The 22736-nt window shown below is 43.2% G+C and overlaps 1 protein-coding gene across 1 annotated transcript in view; it reads right to left on the reverse strand.

The window, feature by feature from the left end:
- Nucleotides 1–4101: 4101 nt before the first annotated feature.
- Nucleotides 4102–22736, reverse strand: part of DOK6 (docking protein 6) — a 329181-nt gene continuing 310546 nt past the window's right edge. The window contains exon 8 of the mRNA XM_037508418.2: nucleotides 4102–5005. Within this exon, the coding sequence (XP_037364315.2) occupies nucleotides 4866–5005 (140 nt within the window). The 3' untranslated portion in view covers nucleotides 4102–4865. The remainder of the gene's footprint in view (nucleotides 5006–22736) is intronic.

Consider the following 22736-nt stretch of genomic DNA (forward strand, 5'->3'; position numbering starts at 1 on the left):
TGGCCTTGAAGAAATGATACTGTCCATGCGTTTCAGTTTTCTCCTGAGTGGAAAAAATGTGAGCCCTTTACTCTGCACGACCTTGAAGATTGTTTCCAGAGCTAAATATCATCTGCTTTGCTAGAGAAGGAACCCAGCTTCTATCGACACCTTCACAAGAGCCTATAAACTGCCTAATGCCTCATCTCATGATAACAATTACATAAAAAAAATACAACAAAGATTCACATTCTCAGGTAAGAAAGATGTGTAGTCGTTTCAGGGAGAAAAAAGTGGGTTAACCTTTCAAATATATTTATAGAGCATGCAGACATGAGACTGTAATCTCTTCTGACAATATTAGCCCGCAGCCAGCCTCACTAATAATTCATCTTATGTTGAAACTCAAATGAGGTTGACCATACAAAATGACCCTGATGTTACTGCAGAGACATTTTAACCATAGGGATTTTGTTACACACTGGGCTGTGTCAGATAAGCTAATCTTCACGGAGCTGAAGGAAGCATACATCTCATGTGCTGTCTTTCTGTGGTCACTTCAAGATACAACTGGCGTCTTCAAGATACAATTGGCGTCTTCTTTCAATTGCCTACACAGAACGAGGTAAAGCTGTAAACAGCCAAGTCTGTGGAACTGAGGTTAGAATGTTAATAAACTCGAGTTTTAGTGTTACTCTAGACATTTCCTTGGAGTTTTTATAATTTTATGTAAGTTGAAGCCCTCCTGACCAGCTCCTGTGCTTTTTCTCTGTCCCGTCTGTGGGAAATTGTACTCCAGAAATTTCACAGACTAGAAATTAGCTGGCGTGGCATATCATCTATTATTGTAATCACTAATGCATATTTAGTGGGACGTTTTAAACTATTTTCAGAAGGCCAATATCGGGGACTGTGTAGTTAATGATTGACAAGGTAATTGAAACATGCAAGATGGCGTAGACAGGATATGGTAATAGAATTGGGGTAAAATACATAATTTCTACTTTGCGTAGCTTTTAATAAAATGTTTTTTTTAAACATGGAAGTATTAATGGCCTAAAACTCAGCCTCACTGTCTGTCAACTGCCCATGTATTGTGCTGTTATAACAGTAGAAACTGGACTATAATTTTTAAAATAAGAATATAATTTGCTTAGCTTTATTTCACTGGAGCATTAATGGTTGGTTTTAGTAAATGGCTCATATAAACAAATTTTTCTGAGATATTGGCCAAAGAATGAAGGCTAGGCATCAATTTTCAGGATGTATTTCTATATTTGCTATAAGGACACCACATGCAGTAAGTTGGACCTGTAGAAGTTGCTAATGGTGAAAGTTACTCATCAGTCCATTGTTTCTATATGGGACCATAAATAGGAGTGGTTGATCATATTAAAGACAATAAAATATTTTCAAACCTAATTGCCCAATAAAGACAGAGAAAAATTGTACAAGATACCAGGGCTAGTCCTGTAGTTATTTGGTAAAACAGGTGAAGCTTACTTTTGATAAATATGTTTCTTTTTATCTCACATGCTCTATCAAACAGCTTTTTTCCTAATATATAAGTAAATATATATTTATTTCATTCAATTCAAATGGTGGTAGTGGCCAAAATAGTGGCCCATTGATTCACAAATATTTGCAACCTATATAATAAATTAGCTGAGTGCCTATTCTCCATTCAGTGAATAAATGAAAGAGGTTTTCTTTCCCTCCCACAAAAATAGTAAGCTAAAAGTTATTTTGCCAAAGTTCCACATTTTGTATATAAAGGTATATGTTGGTCATGTGCACAGCAATTATTATCATCAGATGGGGACATAAAAAGCAAATCCCCGTCTGTAGTCTTCCAGTGAAATATGTAGTTCCTCCAGGCTTTCTCTGCTCTCAGAAAAGCCTTTATTTATTCTCTTGGGTTTCTTCATTACTTATCTCTTCCATCCTGATCTGGATACTTTAACCATCTTCATGTAAGTCTGGATGGAACCCAGTCAAGTTGTTGTCAAAGGAGCTTCGAGGATGTCTTTGGTTCAGAGTGATTCCTTCCTCACAATGAAAGAAAGTCACATGTACATTAAAGGTATAATACAATTTCTGAGGGGAGAAAAACGACCTGTAAAATGTAGAGGCATCTTCTTTAAAAACCCACATGCTGAAGTGAGCGGACGCCGTATCTATGACTATTCTGATCGCTCCAGTGGAATTGCTTTTACGAGGTCCCAGGAGACTGGTAAGTAGCTTTTCAGCTTTGGTTTTTGTAGAAGATTTGCTTGTCATTTCTATTACAGTGCACATTGCCTTATAGCAAGTATATTAGGTCAATAGAAATTCTACTGTCTGTTCATTTAGCAATTTTGACTTAGCAACAATTGTAAGTGTAGTTGGAGGAATATATTAGAATAAATCTCCAAACATTTGCCAGGAGATATTTTATAGCATTATTCTCATTATCTCATTCTGATGAGATTGGGTTCAAGACTTGGGAAGGAAACTTTTCACTCACATACTTTCTATGACAGTTTTCCAGAATGATCTGGCCTGAGATGATGCCTGGTCTTTGGTACCTCCTGTTATTGTCATTAGGAACGATCACCACTGCACGGTGTTCTTGAAGCAACTTCATGCAGGTATTGTGTCTCCCACCAAAATGACACAAGAGCAGACTCATCTAATTAGCAGAATCCCCTCTGGACTCGCTGTCTGTGCTTTCAGCACATTAATAAAGCTGAGACATGATCCAGGACCCCTGAGGGTCTGTCCCCATAAGTCCCTTGTAGAAACTTGTGGTCTCTAAGCAACAGCTCGACCGAGGGAGCCAGTGAGAGGCTTGCTCTGAATATGGCACCACCAGGAGCTGTGCTGAGTGGTCTCAGCAGGAGTTGCTCTGGTGTGTGTTACTACTGGCATTTCAAAAGCAAATGCCACGTGCTAATGAAATTCAGAGGTGTTTAACCCCGAAAGCTGGGATTTCAGGGAAGGCTGTCTCATCGTCAGGAACCAGTCATCGGCTCCACTGCTCTGTCAGCAGAATTTACAGTGCAGAGAGTCTGAGTAATTTTCTCTTTACCCCTGAAAGCTCAGGATAATTATTTTTCAGTCACATTAACTCTTATGGTTAAAATCTTGATGGGATTTTCGTACTTACCCGAGAGTCGGAGGCCTAGGTAGTTCTATCTGTGCACAGTTTTCAAGGAGGGACCCAGAACCATTTGTATTTAGCAGTATTTCACTGAATGAATTGTCAATCTGCGCTCAAACTATGAACAAGGATTTAAAAAATCAGAGAACAGGAAAACAGGAAACTTCTCAATGTTGATAGCTTAAAAAATTTTGATGTTACAAAAAAAATATCAGTTTTCCCAAGATATGAGCTTGGCTCACTCTTCGGTAAACCCACGTGGGAGTATCTGAGAGCTGCTTACTTAAACATGTGGCACCAGGCAATTCAAGCAGAACAATTTTTGTTTTTCCTCAAGTGAACCCCAAAATTAAGGGCAAAAAAATCTGGCCCTGGTTCGTGCTGACTGAAATTAGCCAAGCATTCTTCACTAAAGAATCACTAAAATCACTAAATCACCACTACCCTTTAAAACTTGTAGGTTTGTTATTAATGTCAGGGATGAACAAAAAGTACATTTGATCCATTTTCCCTTGTAATTCTAGCCATCCCATGTCCAGTAAAAGGAAAGTAAATTTCAACAAAGTGTGGTTACACAGTAAACTACAGGTCCAAATTGGCTTTCCAAGAAGAGTGTCTATGAAATCTTAAATAATTGATATCTGCAATCTTGGACCTGTTGTTCTTCTCCTGTCTACAAAATAGCTGAGTTCTTCTTAAGTGTACTTTTATCTTAAACTGTTTCTCATTAAGTATCCTTCCTTTTCTCAAGGCCCAATGGAAGCCCAATGGCACACAACTCAGAGGGCTGGCCAAGGGGAGACATGTGGTCACTAACAGGGACAGTTGGCTGGACAGACAGCATGGCAACGGGAAGAGGGACAGCCAGATTGGTTCTTTTGCTTCCAAAGTGTTGTTTCCCTTCTCACGTTTTCACTTAACGCTTGTCGAAGGAGCAGACTTGGCTACGTACTTTTACTAATAAGAAGTATTTTTTTATGGCACTATTTTTAAAATAGCTATTCAACATAACAATCTTAATTGTAATGCACCAAATTACAGTTTTCAACAATTTAAGTGAGCATATCCTGTCACCCTCAGCACACATTTGATATATACTCGTTAGATATAGATGGATATAGCAATATCCATATCTATATTTGTCAACACACGCGCGCGCGCACACACACCCCACACACTCACAGCAGAGCTGTAAGACTCTGCTTAATGGTGTGTAGTAAATTTTGTGTCCCCTTAATTGACATGGGGATTAGTTACATGGAGAGTTATGATACCGTTTATACAGCGTACTGGATTTGTCCCTGTCAAAATCTTCCAAGCCACAAGGCTATGGTGGGTCACCGTTATATCTCAGGTCAGATTTTGTCATCAGACAGGAGGACTGGTCTGTGAGGACAGGGGTAGAGGCCACCACCCAGGTACAACCCAGTGTGAACAGCTTCTCACAGTGCCCAGGCTTCTGCTACTGTCAGACCCAAAGGATTTTGTTTGAATAACTGTTCAAACGATTTGGATTCTATTTTTGTAAAACATAGATTCCCCCAAAGAAATTCAATAAATAAAGAACTTAGCCACGGAATCATGGAAGCAGAACTCCAGTTTTTAACCTTCCACTGGGATTGGGGCTAGACCTGCCCCATTTCAATTTTTACTGCAATTGGTCTTCCAGGAGCCAGAGGGCACAATGACCCTGCAAGCAGGTCTGGCACAGACTGTCTTTCCGGTCACAGTGGCTCTCTGTGTGTCATTGAATGAGGCTGGAGCTGTAGCTGAACCCATAGCTGCTTGACCGGGACAAGGTCTGCTGGGGCTCTTCACTCTGCTCCGAGGTGTAGCTGGGGAATGTCTGCGCACGAGACATCTTGGAGGAGCCAAACCCATGACCTGGAGAGAACAGAAGAAGGAAAAGGTGTGCCAAGAGTCAGCTTTGGAAAAGCAGGAAGATACTGTGAAACAAACAAACAAAGCTCAAGTCTTCAAATCCTCGATACTTAGCTCTAGGTAAATAAATGCAGGAATAGTGTTTGTGCTTCACTTTATTGCGTGTGTGTGTGTGTTTTCACAAGACCCTCCATCAGCAAAATCAAAATTTAATAATTTGTTGAAGGCTAAAATTATGGTTAACATTTTTTTAGCAATGAAGTATTTTAAAATTATGGTCTGTATAAAGTTTTTTGGAGATACTGCACACTTAATAGATTGCAGTATAGTGTAAACATAACTTTTATATGCACAAAAACACCTGGTGTGATTTGGGTGTATTACAGTGGGATGACCCCAAACTGCAATATCTCCAAGTAACCTGTAGGTAAATGTGAAGACTTTGGTGTCTTGCTCCTTCATGAGGTAAACATGTCATATTCAGGGCTCGACGTTTTCCTCAAGTATGTCTTGCCAAAATTCTGGATGCCAGAGAGCAAGGTAAAGTTTTCCAGATAAATCAAATTTCTAGTATCTTCCAATATTTACAACAAGTGCAGAAAAACTTTCCCAAAATAAAAATACGCTGTAGGGTAAAGAAAATGTCAGGCTTTTCTGCCCTTCCGCCATCAGGATAGATGATGGATCCTTGTCCTGAATGCATGCCTGATGGCGGGCACCTGGAATAGGGTGTGGGCATAGGTAGATGGGGTTCAGCTGAGCTAAGACTGTGCTTTTTAAGGGCGGCGTCACGGGGACGCCAGCAGCAGCAGTAGAAGCCGAAGCAGAAGCCGAGAAGCAGCAGAAAGAACGCCAGAGAGTCCAGATAGAGTGAAGACTTGCTGGGGGCTGGGAGGCCTGCCAGCCTCCCAGCCAGCACCCCTGCCTGCCATATGCCTGGTGAACCCCAACAAAGGACCTGCAAAACCACTAAGGACTCTGACTCCTCCTTTACCCGGTCTGCATGGGATCCGAAAACCTGCACTGTGTCCAGTCCTGCCCTTTACAACGCTGTTGGTGAAGAACCTGTAAGCTGCTTTCTTTTCTTGTATATTCATTTCCACTTACAAAAGCAAATCTTAACTCTGTCCCTTTTTAAGCAGGCAACCACACCATTATCTAACCAGAACCTATCCATTATCAAGAAAAAGCTCTGATGGTGAAGCATTGGCGGCCCTGGCTCACCTGAATGCACTTGTGAATCAGTGAACCCACATCATGAAATGGTGAAACGAAACCATAAATCTATGATTGCTGAATGGTTGACCGTAGAATCACCTATCAGATACACTTAAAGAAAATACATGCATGCTCAGTAGTTTGGAGGAACTCCTGAGATGAGCAGTTTGCCTAACATAACACACAGATGTGGCTACTGAATAGCTTGGCGGCGGAGTGCTGATAAAGTAGCGAGAAATGATGCATCGAAGGCTTCTGATGAGCTTTTCAGGGGCCTCCCCAGGCTTTTTCTTAACCAGTAATTAATTATCGTACATCCTTGAGAATGATAGGTGTCTAATAGATGAGCTTAGCGGGGAGAGAAAGAAAATAGATTTGCCCTTCCAAAGTGTCTGTTTCATCCAAAGGAAGAGATGTATCGAGTTTGACCAGTATTTTTCTGGACCTCACTGCGAGGAATGCAAGGAAGACAACCCTTTGAGACAGATACCTCATTGGGCTCTGCAGTTGCTCCTGTCCTTGCAAGGTCAAGCACTTAAAACCAGTTTCATTGTCAGGTGTGTTTGGTGACTTGGAAAATATCCTTGCAAGCCCGAGATCCAGGGAGAAAATGTAAATGAATTGGGTAATAAAAGGCTAATTAAGCTGGTAGAACCTCTAGATGTTAAAAAAGTCATCAGAGCAAAATCTTTCTTTCTAGATAAAACTCACTTCAGATTCACTGTTGACCTGAATCTCTTGCTGATTAAAACTCAACAGGAGCAGATCAGAGGAGACTTGGGGTCTTTCCTCTGTCCCATCCTCCACCCACCCCATGCTCTGGCAGCTCAGCTTCCATCTCAGCTTCCAGACTTTTCTGCTCCCTCCCTCTCTCGCCCAGCTCTCTCCTGAGCTCCATTTCACGTCTTCTCTTTACTCATGCAGACCCAAGGGTGGCCATGCTTCCTTCCTGCTCTTGTCCATCTGTCCCAAGTCCTCATTGGTTCTGTAACTTTACACACAGCTCTATCAGCCCATTAAAATCCCATAAAATCTTGGCTGAGTGTGGCTTCTTCCCGTTGGAGCCTGAGGATGCAATGTGGAAAAAGAAGCCGGGAACAGACTCCTGGAGAAGGTGGGAGGGAGCTCAGAGCCAAGACAGCAGACCCACAGCTGTCTCCGCTAGTTAGTAGGCGTGAGTGTCTGTGAGATGTAATTTGTCCCTGGGCTTCCTCTGTTTCCTTCTCTGCAAATTCTGGACCACGTGAACGGCATGATAGGGCTCATTTGAGTCTGCTTTCAATGAGCGTGAATTGAATTTGACCATGTCAAGTGCATTATAGTGAGACACAGATACGGGGCATCTCCCTGGAGTGGCCAGTGAAGATGTCCCTGAGGAGGTGGGGGACATAATGTTTTGACATAATGTTTACATAATGAGTAATCTGATATGGAAAAACGTACAATTCTAGCCATTTGGCCTTCTGATCTCACCGTTGACTTGCAAGGGGATGATTCACACTTCCTGTAAGTGGCATTTCTGAGCGCAAACCAGCAGCAAATGCTAATATTAAGACTATGTTCCTGGTGTTGGTTTTATCCTGTTACTTTAAAAACTTCTAGAACTACCTGAACGAAGACAACATGGAGAAATACCTGTAAAGTGCACTGAGTGGGGGCTGAAAGCTAAGCCTTAAGTTGCTGTAGGGGAAGGTAAAAGTATCAGGCTTTTCTGCGCTCCCGCCATCAGGATAGAGGAGGGAACCCTGTGGTCCTGAATGCATGCCTGATGGCGGCACCTGCAGTGGGCGCACCTGGGCTGAGAGACTGAGTTTATAAGGGCAGCATCACGGGGATGCCAGCAGAAGCCGAGAGAGAAGCAGAGCCATGAGAAGAGCAGAGAGAACGTGACAGAAGGCCGGAGAGCCCAGAGTGAAGACTTGTTGGGGGCTGGGAGGCCCAGCACCCCTGCCTGCCGTGTACCTGGTAAATCCCAATAAAAGCCTGAAAAGCCACTGAGGGCGCCAGGACTCCTCCTTCACCCGGTCTGCTGGATCAGAAAACCTACCCTGTGTCAGTCCTGCCCCTACAGTTGCCCATTCAGAAGAGTCTGCTTTTGGACATGGACTCGGCTCTTGAATCTTGGGTTTAAATGGTTCAGCATGAAGCAAATATTTGCAAAATGCAGGCTAAGATGTCCAGGCCGCCGCAGGGCAGCCGGAGGGAAGGAAAGCCTGGCCTCTTGGGGAGGGTCCACGGCGCAGGGCTCCGCAGGGTTGGAACACGTAACTGTGGCCGGCACAGCCGTGTCCCTGCCACCACCACCACGGTGGGCTTCAGCATCAGACAGGCCTGAGATGTTGCACATTTCGTGCCTCAGTGTTCTGCGCGGGGAAAACACACCTTCCCAGGTGCTGGAGGGCTGAGTGAGGCGGACGGGGGAACACAGGTAGGGTCGGCATCCCAGCAAGGTTCACTCTTGCCCTGTCTGCTGCCAGCGGCCACGTCCACTTTTCTGCCTCCCCCCGCAGGCCGCCCCTCCCATGACAGGCTCAAAAACATCTCCTTCAAGGTCAGCACCGTTCTCTTCACCACCCTGCAGGCAAAGTCTAGTCAAATTGGAATTTAAATGACTTCTCTTGCCTCAACCATTTCTTTACAGCAGTTCACAAAGGATGCTACTTAATACTGCTCACAAAAATACCATGACCTCTCTCAGAACTGGACACAGGAAGGCGGAGTAAGTGCTGTTTGATTTTGGCAACAGTGAGTGTGAGAACAAAAGAGAGAAATAATTAAGCATTTTCTCAACATTCGTTTGAATTCTGCCCCCAGGCACTGTTGACAAAACAAAACAAAACAAAATTCAACTTTGTGGCTTAAATGAAAAAACTGGCTGGAACAGAACCACCCACACTACTAAATAGAGATGATTTAAATGTTTTCTAGACTCTCCCTGCAGCTCACCCCCTAAAGACAGGCCCAGTGAGTATGTCTGGGGTCCCAGGGAAACTTCCATTTTAAATCAGTGTATTTACTAATGGATACTTGTTTGTCTTAAAAGTTCTTTTGAATTTTGCTTTCAACTCCATTGTACATTCATATTTATTTTAATTGAAAATGATATCTTGCACTCCTTTTGTTCAGGTAACACTGACCCTGGGGAAAAAGCATTTCAGAGACACCTGTAGGTCTGAGATAATCTGAGCTGACTCTCCAGACAAGCCCCAGGCCCTGTCCCCCTGGTATGAGTGCAGGCCCCACACTGAAGAACAGTTCCATTCCATAAAGAAAGAAATGTGTTAGATAGCGAGACAGTCAACACATTCCTTTTATTGTAACATCATCATATGATTCCTCTCAACTCTGCAAACTTAACTATTATCACCTGGAAACACAGGTAAATTCTCCAGAGCTGTAAAGGGAAATTTCCCTGCAGCCTCATAAAAGGTCCAACCAGTTACCAACCTGGAGGAACACAAACACAGCAGAAAAGAACAGCCACGGTGGAGGGCGAGAGCAGAGGTTAGCACCACACCTGGGAGAAACCTGGGGAAAGACAGCACCTGAGGAACAGAGTGTGTCCTCACTTCACATCCTTAGCAGGTCCTTGGGAAGCCTAAGTGAAATGACTCGTAACAAAACCACTTTTACCATAGCTTTCCTCACAATAGATAAGAAATAAGTTTAGGATATTACGAGCCATGTAAACTTCTACGTAATGGCCAAACAATTCTAATAGGCAACAGCCAATTGTATCCATCATTCATCCATCCATCCTTTCACTCATCCATCCATCCATTCATGTTCCAACCTGGGTGGAACCCCACCAGCTCAGGGTCGAGGGACCCCAGGCTGGACAGGACACCCTCCATCTCAGGGCACCTCACATGCACCCACACTCGGCCTGCCAATGAGATGTGCCCTTGAACCTCACATGCACATCTTTGGGGTGTGGATGGAAACTAGAGTCCCTCCTCCGACTCCCCAGAAAACCCATGCAGACCGGGGAGAAGGTGCTGGGACGTGTCTTTTCTCGTCAATGCTCTAAGGACACGAGGTCCTGGCCTGGCCGGCCTCGCTAAGTGTGTCATAGCTAAGTCATTCCCTCCTCGCTGGCCCCCAGTTTCCTGAACTGATCAACATCAATTTTACCCTATAGCTAAACTAGAAAGGAAATTGCTTTTGCAGGGAGTCAGGAGGACCCCAAAGCACACAACGTGTGGTGATGAATCGCTAAGAAGCAATGACCCCAGTAAAGCTACTTACTTTGAATTTATGCGTTTTACTAGTTTGTTAGAATCAGGGGTTGGGGAAAGGGTGTTGTCTTTATGGACAATAAAACAATTTTAAAAGTAGGAGGGAAAGAAAACACAAAACAGATGCCTCAGCAGGGAGGGGGGGAGCGTGAGTGACGTCATCTACAATTGGGCCTCCGTGCACACGAGGGTTCGCCTCCTCAGGAGGTGTTTCTAGCCACAGGGGGAGGAGTTGTGGGGTCTGTAGGACAAAGGAAGGATGGAAGAATGACTTGCCCTGCAAAGCAGGGGTCTCTGGGGGCTCTGCCCGCAGCGATAGGGGGCCAGAAGGTTTTCAAACAGGGAGTTTATTTTTACTTAGTCTTTTAGAATTGAGGTTGCATCGCCCTTAATATTATGTAAGAGTCAATTGTGCATCAGTATCGAATCCATCATTGCGTGTACCTACCACATCGAGTGCACCACCAAGAGTCCGATTCTAAGCTTCATGGTCGAATTAGCCCCTGGTACCTGTTTGACTCACCCCCGCCTTCCCTTTTTGTTATGGGTGTTGACAACTTGTGTGTTTCCCATGCTGGTAGGTAAAAGCTGAAACCAAAAGGTCAAGAGACCCAGGACTGAGGAGACTGTCTTAGCTGTGACCTTTGTCTATTAGTCAAGCTTGGAAATGTGAGGGCTGCTCCTACCAGCTGCCTCTGAATTTGACTCAGTTTGAACCAGACTAATCTTTGGTCTGGTCGTGAGCTTTCCTGGGGGTGCTTCTGAAATTCCTGTGGAGGTTCCTGAAGCTTCAGAATCCTTGCCTCGATCTCTTAGGGATCCATGCTCAGGGTGCACCCACCGGGAATAAACATCATTGGTTTCCACCCAGAAAGAGTTTGCTCAGGACCTTTGAAATATTATTAAAAAAAAAAATCCTCACATCAGTTCTGTAAGGTGATGTTGCTGATCCTCATTTTATAAATATGAAGCCTACAGGTGTTTAACAACCTGCCAAGCTGGTCAGAGCTGGGGCAGAGCCAGCTCTAGGTTTATTGGAAACTAAAGCCAAGCACTGTCCTTAATATTTCGCTGCATTTCCTCATAGAACTTTCTTTTTCCTATTTTATTATCTTTCTTAAACTTTATGACATGCAATTTACTGGTTTTATTGTTTTTCTTACCTTCTATTTATTTATCTGCATTGAGGAATAATTAGAAATAATTGACAAATATAACTGCATGTATATATTTTTAGTTGGGGTTTTTTATTTTTGTGTTGAGGTGACATTGGTTTACGACACTGAATATGATTCAGAGGCTCAGGATCACCTTCTTCAGATGTGCGTTACCACACCCACCACCCAGGCCCCCAAGGTCCTCCACCGCAGTCCTCTGGGCCCCTCCACACCCTGCTCTCCACCCTCCCCCTGCCATAGTCTCTTAATTCTGTAGTTAGATTTCTATGGTTTGTTTTGGTTTAGTCTTATCTGTTCCTTTGTCTAATTGCATATACTTAGCGTGTATAACATGATGATTTGATATACTTAAACATTGGGAATGATTATGAAGATCAAGGTAATTACCACATCCAGCACCTCACGAAATTAACTCATGGGTGTGAGTGTGTGTGTGTGAATGCTTAAGATCTACGCTCAGCAACATGCATACACAAAGCATCATATTGTTAGCCATGGCCTCCCGGTTGTGCATTAGAACCTTAGAATTATTCTTATAACTGAAAATCGGTACCTTTAGATCTACTTCACCGTATTTTCCCTTCCTCTAGCCCTGACAACTGATATTCTATTCTGTTTCTTCATAGGATTCTTTAAATACAGGTCTACCTTCAGGAGACAGCAGCTTCACAGGGGAATAAACACCAGTTTTCTCAGCCTAATTCCTAAAGACTTGATTGAAATGCCTCTAAAATCAAATATGTTGTCAAGACCAAAAACTAATTCAAGCCAGTGAAGTTATGTGTTAGCCTGCTCAGACCACCGTAGCAAATACCACAGATGGGGCGGTAAACAACAGGCATTGTTTTCTCATGTCCTGGAGGCCAGAAGTCCTGGACCAAGGCGGTTGTAGGGCTGGTTTCTGGTGATGTCTCTCTCTGGCTTGCAGAGGTCACCTTCTCGGTGTGCCCAGCCCTCTCCCTTCTCCTGTGTGCATTTCCCTGGAGCTTCTTCTCTTCTTTTAAAGATGCCAATTCTGTAGGATCAGAGTCCCACCCATATAATTTCATTTAATCTTAATCATATTTCTAATGACCCTATCTCCAAATAGTCACAATGGGGTTTGCAGTCTACCAAAATGATTTTGAGAGGACATGGTTCAGTCAATCTGCCTGTTCTATTCCCCACTCTGTCTCTGGTGAATCCTCTTACACCCCACACCTCTGGCCTGTACCCCAGTTCTTGTATGCATAAATAAATAAATCTTAAAAACAAGGACAGAGATCTGAGTAGACATGGCTCCAAAAAGATATTTGCATGGACAATAAGCACATGAAAAGATGTTCACTTTCTCTTATTATTCTTAGAGAAATGCAAATCAAAACCACAGTGAGATATGCCCTAACACTATTCAAAGATAAGAAACAACAAGTTGGAGAGGGATCAGCGAGAAGGGAACCCTTGTCCATGTATTGGTGGGAATGACACTTGGTACAGTTACTGTGGAAAACAATATGGAGATTCCTCAAAAAATTAAAAATAGAAATTCCACATGATCCATTTATCCACTTCTGGGTATTTATCTGAACTAGGAAACATGAATTTGAAGATGTACATGTTCTGTGTTCATCGCAACATTATCTACAATAGCTGAGAGTAGAAACAACCTAAGTGCCCATCAGCAGATGACTTGTTAAAGAAGATGTGGTCTGTCTACACAATGGAATACTACTCTGATATAAAAAAGATGAAATTCTGCCATTTACAACATGGGTGGAACTGGAGGCTAGTATGCTTAGTGAAACAATTCAGACAGAGCAAGACAAAATTGAATGACTTCACTAAATTGGAAACACTAACAAAACAAATGAATGAACTGAAAAAAAACAATTTTTAAACTATAAAACCAAACTAGCGCTTCCCAGAAGGGAAGGCAGATGGAAGGTGGCTATGTCGGATCAAAGGGGTCAATTATACAGCGAAGGACAGAACTGGACTTTCAGTGCTGAGCCTAATGTAATATACACACAGATGCTGGTTTTTCGTGATGTACATCTGGCACTTCCATTGTGTTCTCAAGCAATGTCATTTCAATAAAAAATTTAAAAAGATCCTACTTCATGGCTTGGGTTAAGTAGAAAGTATTTTCCAAGGTTAGGTAGGTCACAGGAAGTTCTTTGCACAGCACTTACCTCTATAAATCTTCCCTACAAATTAATTGCTTATGTCTGTTACCGTAGAGGAAGACGTCCCAGAGAAACACATCTTTAACGTCTCTGATCACAAAGCCTCATCCATTCCTGCAAATCTGCTTGCAGGTTGTGTACTGAAGCCACTAATTTGCTCACAGGGACTCTAGTCTATTTATAATGATATGTCTGGTCTCAACTTTCATTACGCAGAGTTCCTAGTTTTTGAAAGAAGAACACATCACACAAGAGCTATCCAGGGGCAAGTTCTACTGGCAGAGACACAGGCGCAGCTGCTGCCTCTCCCTGGCCAGGGCCTCGGGGCACTTGCACAGGGGCTGGCAAGGTCACAGGCCTGGGAGACTGAAGCTGGCACTTCGACAACACGAACACGGAGTTATGGGGCTGGGGAAGTCTCCTAAGGGATCCAGGGGCTGGTTTTAGGTTCTAAAATATATCACTAAATGGAGGATGAATGAAGAAGACATTTGATCTGTTTCTAAAATTATCATTAACGCCAATTAATTTCACTCTACTTTCCTGCTTAAGTCATAGCGTTAAATTTTTGATACCATGCTAGCCATAGAAAGTACTATTTTTCATAAATCACAGAGGACATCAATGGAGGGGAGAAAACTGGGTAAGTTTGCAACTGTGCAGACTGAACTGTTATGCAAATACATTTATATAATAAAACAGAAAAGAAGACTGAGAGAAACTGCATTAACCAAATATTAAGTCTCAAATGACATCCATATGTGTCTCTCTACCTGCCTTCTAAGTAAATAGAAAGATGAGATCGAAGGGGAAGATGAAATTTCAGAGCTGTAGGTTACAAAATCTCTGCAATTGCATCGAGTTCAACCTAAAACACATTTATGCAGAATAAAAATGTGGTTATTATAAGGTTTTCTGCCGCCTGTCACTTTTTTTGGCTTTTATTTCAATGATTTATTCTTGCAAACATATTCTGATGGTAGCACGACCTTCACATGGAGGGAGGACCACAGCTCTAGCCGTGGGAGCACCACAGATGGGCCTGCAGGCTAATTGCTTGGGGCTAATTTTAGCCCGTGTCTCTATCCTTTGTTGCTTCTTTATTTGCAATTTTTTTCCTTTGATGAGTTTCAAATCAAAGAAGGCATGCTTGTTTGTTCCAACGAGACAGTGCAGCATGAGCATGAATACAGGGGCCATTCATCTCTGCTTGTCCTGCCGCCTCCAACTCCACCCCCAAACCCCTCTGTCTCTGTGCAGTTTTCCCTTAGGGGAGCCATAGCTTGCAAGATGACTTGGGGCTCCCTCCCCGCTCCATCCTCCTGCTCTTATTTTCTGTAATGCCCCCTCACTTTCCCAGGTGCATTTCCTAAATAATGCAGACACGCGCCTCTGATTTGCAGCCACACACCTCCCTGCTGGGGATGACAGAGGCACCAGGCAGGCAAGCTCATTCCTCTCATTTTTACAGGTGTCAGAATGGGCTGCCTGAGCTCAGAAATTATAGCAGAGAAGAGAAATAACCCCTCCCTGCAACTTAACCTTCTTACCTGGTTGCTCAAACCCTGCTTCGTGCATGCCTCTCTGAACAGGCTTTTGCTTCACATGTCAAAACATCATCATTGCCCCCCACCCCTCCCCCCTTATCTTCTGAGCTGAGCTAACATAACCTTAAAAATACACTATTTTTATTGCTGCGGTGCAGCTCGGCTCAGAAGCATCTATCTCGTCTGGCCTACTTATTCCACTTCTGCTCTTGGTTCTGATTGCTGCCCTGTGTATTTTTATCAGCTTATGTTTTTATTGATTTTCTCAAGCTCTTCAGTTTTCCCTTCTCTTCCCCCTGAGGGTCAGTCCCTCCCACCTTCCCTCAACTCTGAGGAGCCCTCTGCCGACACCCGTCGACCTTCTTGTGCGGAGGTGCCCCTTCTGGATGACCCCTGCAAGCTGCAGGTCCCACGCTTGGTCAGAGTAACAGAAGGTCCTATTCCTTTCGGGCCCCAGGACGCTGTCACATACGGCTACGTCGCTTAATTCTTAAGACGGCCTCGAGAAAGCGGAGTAGGTGTTGTTCCTGCTCAGAGAAACTGACGCTGGAGAAGTAGGAGTGACTTTGCCTGGATTATTTCAGTTCAAGAGTGTGGGAAACCTGATTGTCTGATTCTTGGCTGCCGTTTGCCTCAAGTCACGCTCCAGCTGTCCCCTGTGCTGCTCCCCACGACTGCTGGATCTCAGAAGTCTCATGTCAAATCTGAAGTCCGTTTTCCCACCATGGGATCCCCACGATGAAGTTCAACTCAGCTGTTAAAAAGGAGGCCGTTTCCCTGAAGTCTTTTCATTTCCACCTACGAAGATGCCATAACGTCCCAGAACGGCTTCTGTTTAATTTTTTTGGCTATGTCTTAAGGCCTAATTTTATCGGGACTTCCCTGAATCATATTCTTTTGTACAGAAATGTCAAGGACAGCTCCAAGGAGGCCCCTCAGTACCCTGGAGAAACAACCCAGCTCCTTACAGTCTTTCCTTAATCCTCAGTTCTAATTTCCCCGCCAGGACTTCAAGACAACCGCAAAGCCCACAGTAGCAGCCTTTTCATTAATTGTATTTAGATTTTTCCCTATTTCAGGTCTGTCTCTCCCGCGCCTCCTAAAACAAAGGTTGATACGGACAACGATGAACCTTGGAACTTCTCACGTCACTGATGTCTCCCCAACCTCAGCCTCCACGTGCATAAAAATTAAGTCTTGGCACAGCTGCGGGTTTCGAGGTCCCGAGGACCTGAGTCAGAGCCTGGCGTTGACCCATCCCTCCACGTCGGGTGTCAGCTCCTCTCTGATACTTGCATCTTGTAATGTGTTTCTTCTTACATCGCTGCAAGGCCTGGGGGAGCGAATGGCTGGGTAGGAGGGACACCCCAGTAGGGCTATACACGCTGGTCACTTAGGCTGGGGCCCGGCTGGACTTCAACCTGTGCCCCTCCAGAGGGCGCTGGTGAGCAGTTGGCCTGCAGAGACCGCCTGGACATTTCTTTGGACTTTTGGGAGCTAACAGCGGCTAGCAAGTTGTCCACATGTCAGCCGTTGTCATTGGCAACTGTCTGATCTAGGATGCACGACTATTCTTCAGTCTTGCAGGGAACTTTTTGCTCTCAAAAATGTAAATGTGAGGGCCTCGCGGGTGGCGAGGGTTAAGACACAATCTATGAAGCTGTCTGCAGCCACTGCAGCATGAGTTCGATTCCCGACCAGCCAGGGAGCTGACCCACATGGTGCTGCAGACCTCTCCCTTCTCCCTGCTGCTCCCCTCAGCAGTGTATTTCAGTGGCTCCACCTGTTCCGCTCCCCACTCTGTCTCTGGTGAATCCTCTCACCCTCCACACCTCTGTTCTGCACCCCAGTTCTTGTGTGCATAAATAAATAAATCTTTAAAAAATTAAAAAAAAAATGTGAATGTGATTTCAGCCCCCAGAATTTCTGGTTCATAGTTCCAGCTGGGGTATTTATGAGCAGTTCCCAGGTGTGATGGATGTTGCTAACTTGGTGCCTACACTTCCTAAACGACTGGCCTAGATGATTTCTGAATTTCTTTAAATTGTTACTGCTTGTGAGCAGGAGTAACAGATTGTGGTCACTGCTAATAAAGAGGCAATAAAACCATGCGGCTTGGCACTGGGGAGGGTGAGCCACAAAGATGGCCAGCGCTCTTCTAGTCTCCTCCCGCGTCTCCTAAGCAGGTCTGCAGAAAACTTGATGTGCATCCAATATTCATTCTATTTTCCATCCAAATATATAATGAACTTGATTGGCCAGTGTTTACATTTTAGAAATTGGTAGAGACATAAGGGCCAATTTACATACAATTCGATTCCTGACTGAGTTAGTCATTTGACTGAATGTTAAATAACAGCCAGCTTAGTGGTGTGAGCTCCAGTTACCCAGCCTGCCTTGTACAATACTGACCCTTAAGGTTGGTGATAACAGGACTACCGGGATTGATAAATGGGATTTATACTGTAATTCTCTATCTCAGAAAGTTAACCCAAAACGCATTTATTTGGACCATATAGCTTATTGCCAGTGAGGGTAGCAGCTGCAAAATTTATGTTTCTTATCTATTCTTCTGCTGGGTTCATGGATTCTGAGGGAAATAATCCTATTTTGCTCCTTCATACATACAGGGTAAGCTCATTAATTATACTGAGATTAATGTGGCATTTAGTGCAGACACTAAAAATGCATTGCATTGAATATTTGACCTTTTACATTATTAAAAGTTGGAATGGGCTAAGACTTAACATACAGCACAAATCTAAAAATAGAACTAGTATGCGCCTGAATTTTTTATATTTTATTCAGCTGCTTTCCAATAAGAGTTTATAGGCAGCAAAACCACCTAAAAGACATAAATGAAACTATGTTTTAAACATGATGGATGCCACTGATGACATCACTATTCTGCTGATTATGATGCATCAAGCCCCAGCTTTGGCTGGGGCGCTACATGTTTGTGGAATAAGCAGTCCCCAGGTGAGAATGATATTAAATGGGTACAATAAAAAAAGTCAGCTTAAAACTTCAAAGTACAGGGCTGCCTCCCTGGTGGCCTAGGAGTTGAGTCTCAACACTATCACCACTACACTGAGTTGGATCCCTGGCCAGAGAACTGACCCAAATGGCTCAGCAGACCCCTCCTGTCTTGCCTGCTACTCCTCTCAGCAGTGTATTTCAGTAGATCTGACTGTTCTGCTCCCCACTCTGCATCTGGTGAATCCTCTCACCCCCACACCTCTGGACTACACATACACAAAAACAAAAACAAACTTTGAGATCTACCCAAAAAGTCTTGGAAGACTTAGGGTTTATGAGTGAGAAGATCTATTTGGAAATACTCTGGTCTGTGTGGCTTTTTTCTTTTCTCCTCATGTCTGTGGGATGTTTCTTAACAGTGTCATGGTTTCGTGGAATACTTAGTGAAGAATGTCCAACTATGGAACAGTTTGAGTCAAAACCATGGCACCAGCTATTTTGCATGTGAGGGCTATTATTTAAACAAGGGCTACATCTATTTCCTCTTGCATGGGTTATTTAATCAATATTCCTATCTCTGGGATCATTACTTCTCAGGACTCACTTCTTTCATGAAAACCTCCCAATGGCCTTCTTACCCTTGTCCTCCCACTCTGATTCCCCCAAGAAAAGCCATAACAAGGAAATAAAGCCAACCCACGTGAGTGGTCATGAATTTTCGTCCTCTGCCATGAAAATACTCTGCAGTGATGTCTTATGTTCCACCAACATGTATGCCTCTGCCGGGTTATGAAACGACGTCTCTTTACGTGCTGCTCAAGTTCTCCTTGTCAATGGCACTTGATCATGATCATTAAGAGACTGAGTTTCCAACCCCACCACCAACAGCCTCCGTGTGGTGGGCGCCCCGAGATCCCCTCTTACTTCTTCCACTTAAAGGCTCCATGTTGCTTTCTGGGCACAAGTTAACCTTGACCCTTCCTCTGTTGCTAAACTTCTCCATTCTTAATTTTTATCGGACCTTGTGGATATACCCTTTGGTAGATACCTCACCCCCAAAACGAAAGAGAAAATTGATGACTCACACACCTTACCAGCACCAACTGGAGGTTTGTGTGGATATTTGAGACAGCAGGACAAGCAGATATGTGAATGTGGAAGAAAGATGTTCTGAGGGAGCTTAAAGAGCAGCAAGGCTTTCAGTCTAAGACAAATGAGCCCTGGAGATATCACCTCAGCATAATGACTACGGGTAACAACACCAAGTGTGGACTGGAAAGTTGCCAAGTGAATAGAACTTAAAATTCCTCCTTACAAGAAAAGATGTGTAACTATAAGGAGTGATGGATGCTAACTTAACTTACTGGGGCAGTCATTTCACACTATGTACATACAGCCTATAATTATACAGCACATGTAAAACAAATACTATGTCATGTGTTAATTATATTGCAATAAAAAAAGAAGCAGTTTGGTTGGAGGTTGAGCTGAAATAGTCCTGAATCTTGGTTCTCTCTGGAATAATTCTGGTCAGAGGTTGGAAACAGATAGCAGCAAAAAATCCTTGTTCTAAAATATTCAGGTGCGCATACACAGGAAAGCAATTTTGTGAGCATAAGCCTCAAATTTCCATCAGATAGACTTAGGAATAGAAAATAGAAAAAATGAATTCATAGTTTATCATAGTCTGTCTTTAAAAATTCTTTAGAATTAAAATCAGATTTAAAAGAAATAGCTGACAATTACATATGCACATGCTTTTGTTACTGCAGATTATGAAAGCTCTAATGTTACATAAGAAGTAAACTGAAGAACTTAACCATTCCATGATATAACTGCAAGGGAATTTTCTAAATTTCAACAGCATGTTTATGTATTGATCAGCTTGGAAATCATAACCCCACTTTGGGGTAATGCGTTAGTAAATGAAAAGTCTGGTTCTTTCATTATCTCCCTGAAAATAACTTCAATGAGACTCTTCAAATCCTGTGAACCCACCGCTTCACTTACAAAGAACCAACTACAAGCAAATTCCCCCCAGGTGATTTATTACTTTGAACCATTCTGGGGGACCGCAACTCCAGACAACCAACTTTGAAAATTTTGTTTAGGGAAAATCAAGCATCTTCCTGAAATTTCCAGATTGAATCATCCGCATTTTCATTTGGCTGGATGATTTTTGTTTTATAAGCAAGTATAACCCAAAGTGATATGAAAGAGGAATAAGGCCGATTTTAGATAACTTAAACCAAACGCCCTCTACATCATCCTCCTGCACCCCATTTCTACTGTAGAGTGGACCACAGCTGCTTCTGTTATAAACCTTGGTTACCCAGTAAATTCTTCCTCTGGAATTGCCTTCTTTATATTATCAGGAATGAGCAGATTCTGAATGTCATGAATCATCTTATTTCCCTCGGTGGCATATTTCTATACAATTATCTCGCTTTTGATATACTATCCCCTTACCGCAGGTGGTTCTGCCTCTTATTCATGGGGAATTTTCTCAGTGCTGTCTGAAATGCATTTTTCTTTTTCTTACTTACTTTGCAATTGCTGAGAGACAATTATTAAATGTCTGTCTTTTTTCTGGGAGTTAGGATATTAGCAAAAGAACATTTCATAAAAATTTTATTATGACTTCCAAACGTACACAAAAATCTTTAGAAATTTTAATTTGACAACATAGTCACTTAACATTCAGCAAGTATTTACTGATATACTAAGATGCTGCTGGAAAATGGTAAGTGAAGAGGAAGGCTTATATACTCAGATAAGTCAATAGAGACACATTATAGGCAACGTAACAAAACCAATGAAATCCTCTAAAACTGACTTTGAATTTGCCTTATCATATATATCGAGACAACTTTTTTTCTAGGTGTCAGATTTTATTGGGAAGACTTGTGGCAGGGCGAGGGGGCGGGGCCGGGGCGAGGGGAGATCTGAAGCACAGAGCATAGTGGAGCAGCAGGCACAGAGAGAAGAGACCTTCTGCTGCACCACATGCGCTCTAGCTCCATGCCCCCTCACGGGGGCTAACTCCCACGCTCACTTGCGGGTAGCTCCCTGGCTGGGGCTTGAACTCAGGCCGCAGTGGTGAGAGCGCTGAGACTAACCCCTAGGCCATCCTGGAGACCCCGCCAGAAGCTTAGTTAAATGGAGCCTTTAACCTTTATTAGGAGGCTTCAGGAGAACTACTGACAGCTGCTTCTCCAGCAAGTCAGAAGAGACTACGGCTGCCCTTCCCTTCCCTCAGTGATCATCACTGTCTCCTCCTCGGGCCCCTGGGCGCTGAGGGAAGATGGCTTTCAGCAGCACCTCCATGTCTTCATCGGTGACAAGAGGGGGCAAAGTATGGGGATTTTTCAATTCTAAAACAAGTATTTTTCATTGATGAATCAGAAGAAAAACCTACACAGTTCAGAAAGTAATCAGGATTGTACTGATCCCGAAAGATTTCTTTGGTGATGATCGTGTGTAAAATCAATATTTAGAAGTTTCTAGAGATTTAAGTATGCAGACTTCTGATGTCCTCATAGAATAATGAATGCTCTTAGCGAGCTGAAGAGACTCAAAAAAACAAAGTAAATAATCCAGTCACAAAATGGGCAGAAGAGCTAAAAAGAAACTTCTCTGAAGAGGAAATGCAAATGGCCAACAGGCATATGAAAAAATGTTCAACATCACTTGCAATCAGGGAAACGCAAATCAAAACTACCATGAGATACCATCTCACACCAGTGAGAATGGCACATATTAAAAAAACTAGCAACAACAAATGTTGGCGAGGGTGTGGAGAAAAAGGAACTCTCCTGCACTGTTGGTGGGAGTGCAAACTGGTCCAACCACTGTGGAGAGCTGTGTGGAGATTTCTGGACCTACTAAACATAGAGCTTCCATAGGATCCAGCAATTCCACTCCTAGGTATTTACCCAAAGGACACAGAAACATCCATTCAAAAGGGAACCTGCACCCCTATGTTTATAGCAGCACTGTTGACAATAGCTAAGATAGGGAAACAACCCAAATGCCCCAAAATAGATGACTGGATTAAGAAGATGTGGTACATATACACCATGGAATATTACTCAGCAATCAAAAAAGACAAACACATGCCATTTGCAGCAACATGGATGGTGCTGGAAGGGATCATGCTCAGCGAAATAAGCCAGAAAGAAAAAGAAAAACACTGGATGGTCTCACTCATAGCAGGAATTTAGAAACCAGCAAAGCACCTGTAGTCCATGACCTTAGTCTATCCTTTGCACTTGTTTTCTTCACGTTGTATAGAAGAAATGGATTAAGTAGAAGAAGCCATACATTTCTGGGCATTAAAGAATAGTTTGTGTGGTTGTTCAGAATCATCTTGGAAGGTGCAGTGATTTCTCTCTCCATATCCTCCAGAT

Source organism: Talpa occidentalis, unplaced genomic scaffold (genome assembly GCF_014898055.3).
Source record: "Talpa occidentalis isolate TD23 unplaced genomic scaffold, MPIMG_talOcc4v2.1 talOcc4.13, whole genome shotgun sequence".
Taxonomy (NCBI): Eukaryota; Metazoa; Chordata; class Mammalia; order Eulipotyphla; family Talpidae; genus Talpa; species Talpa occidentalis.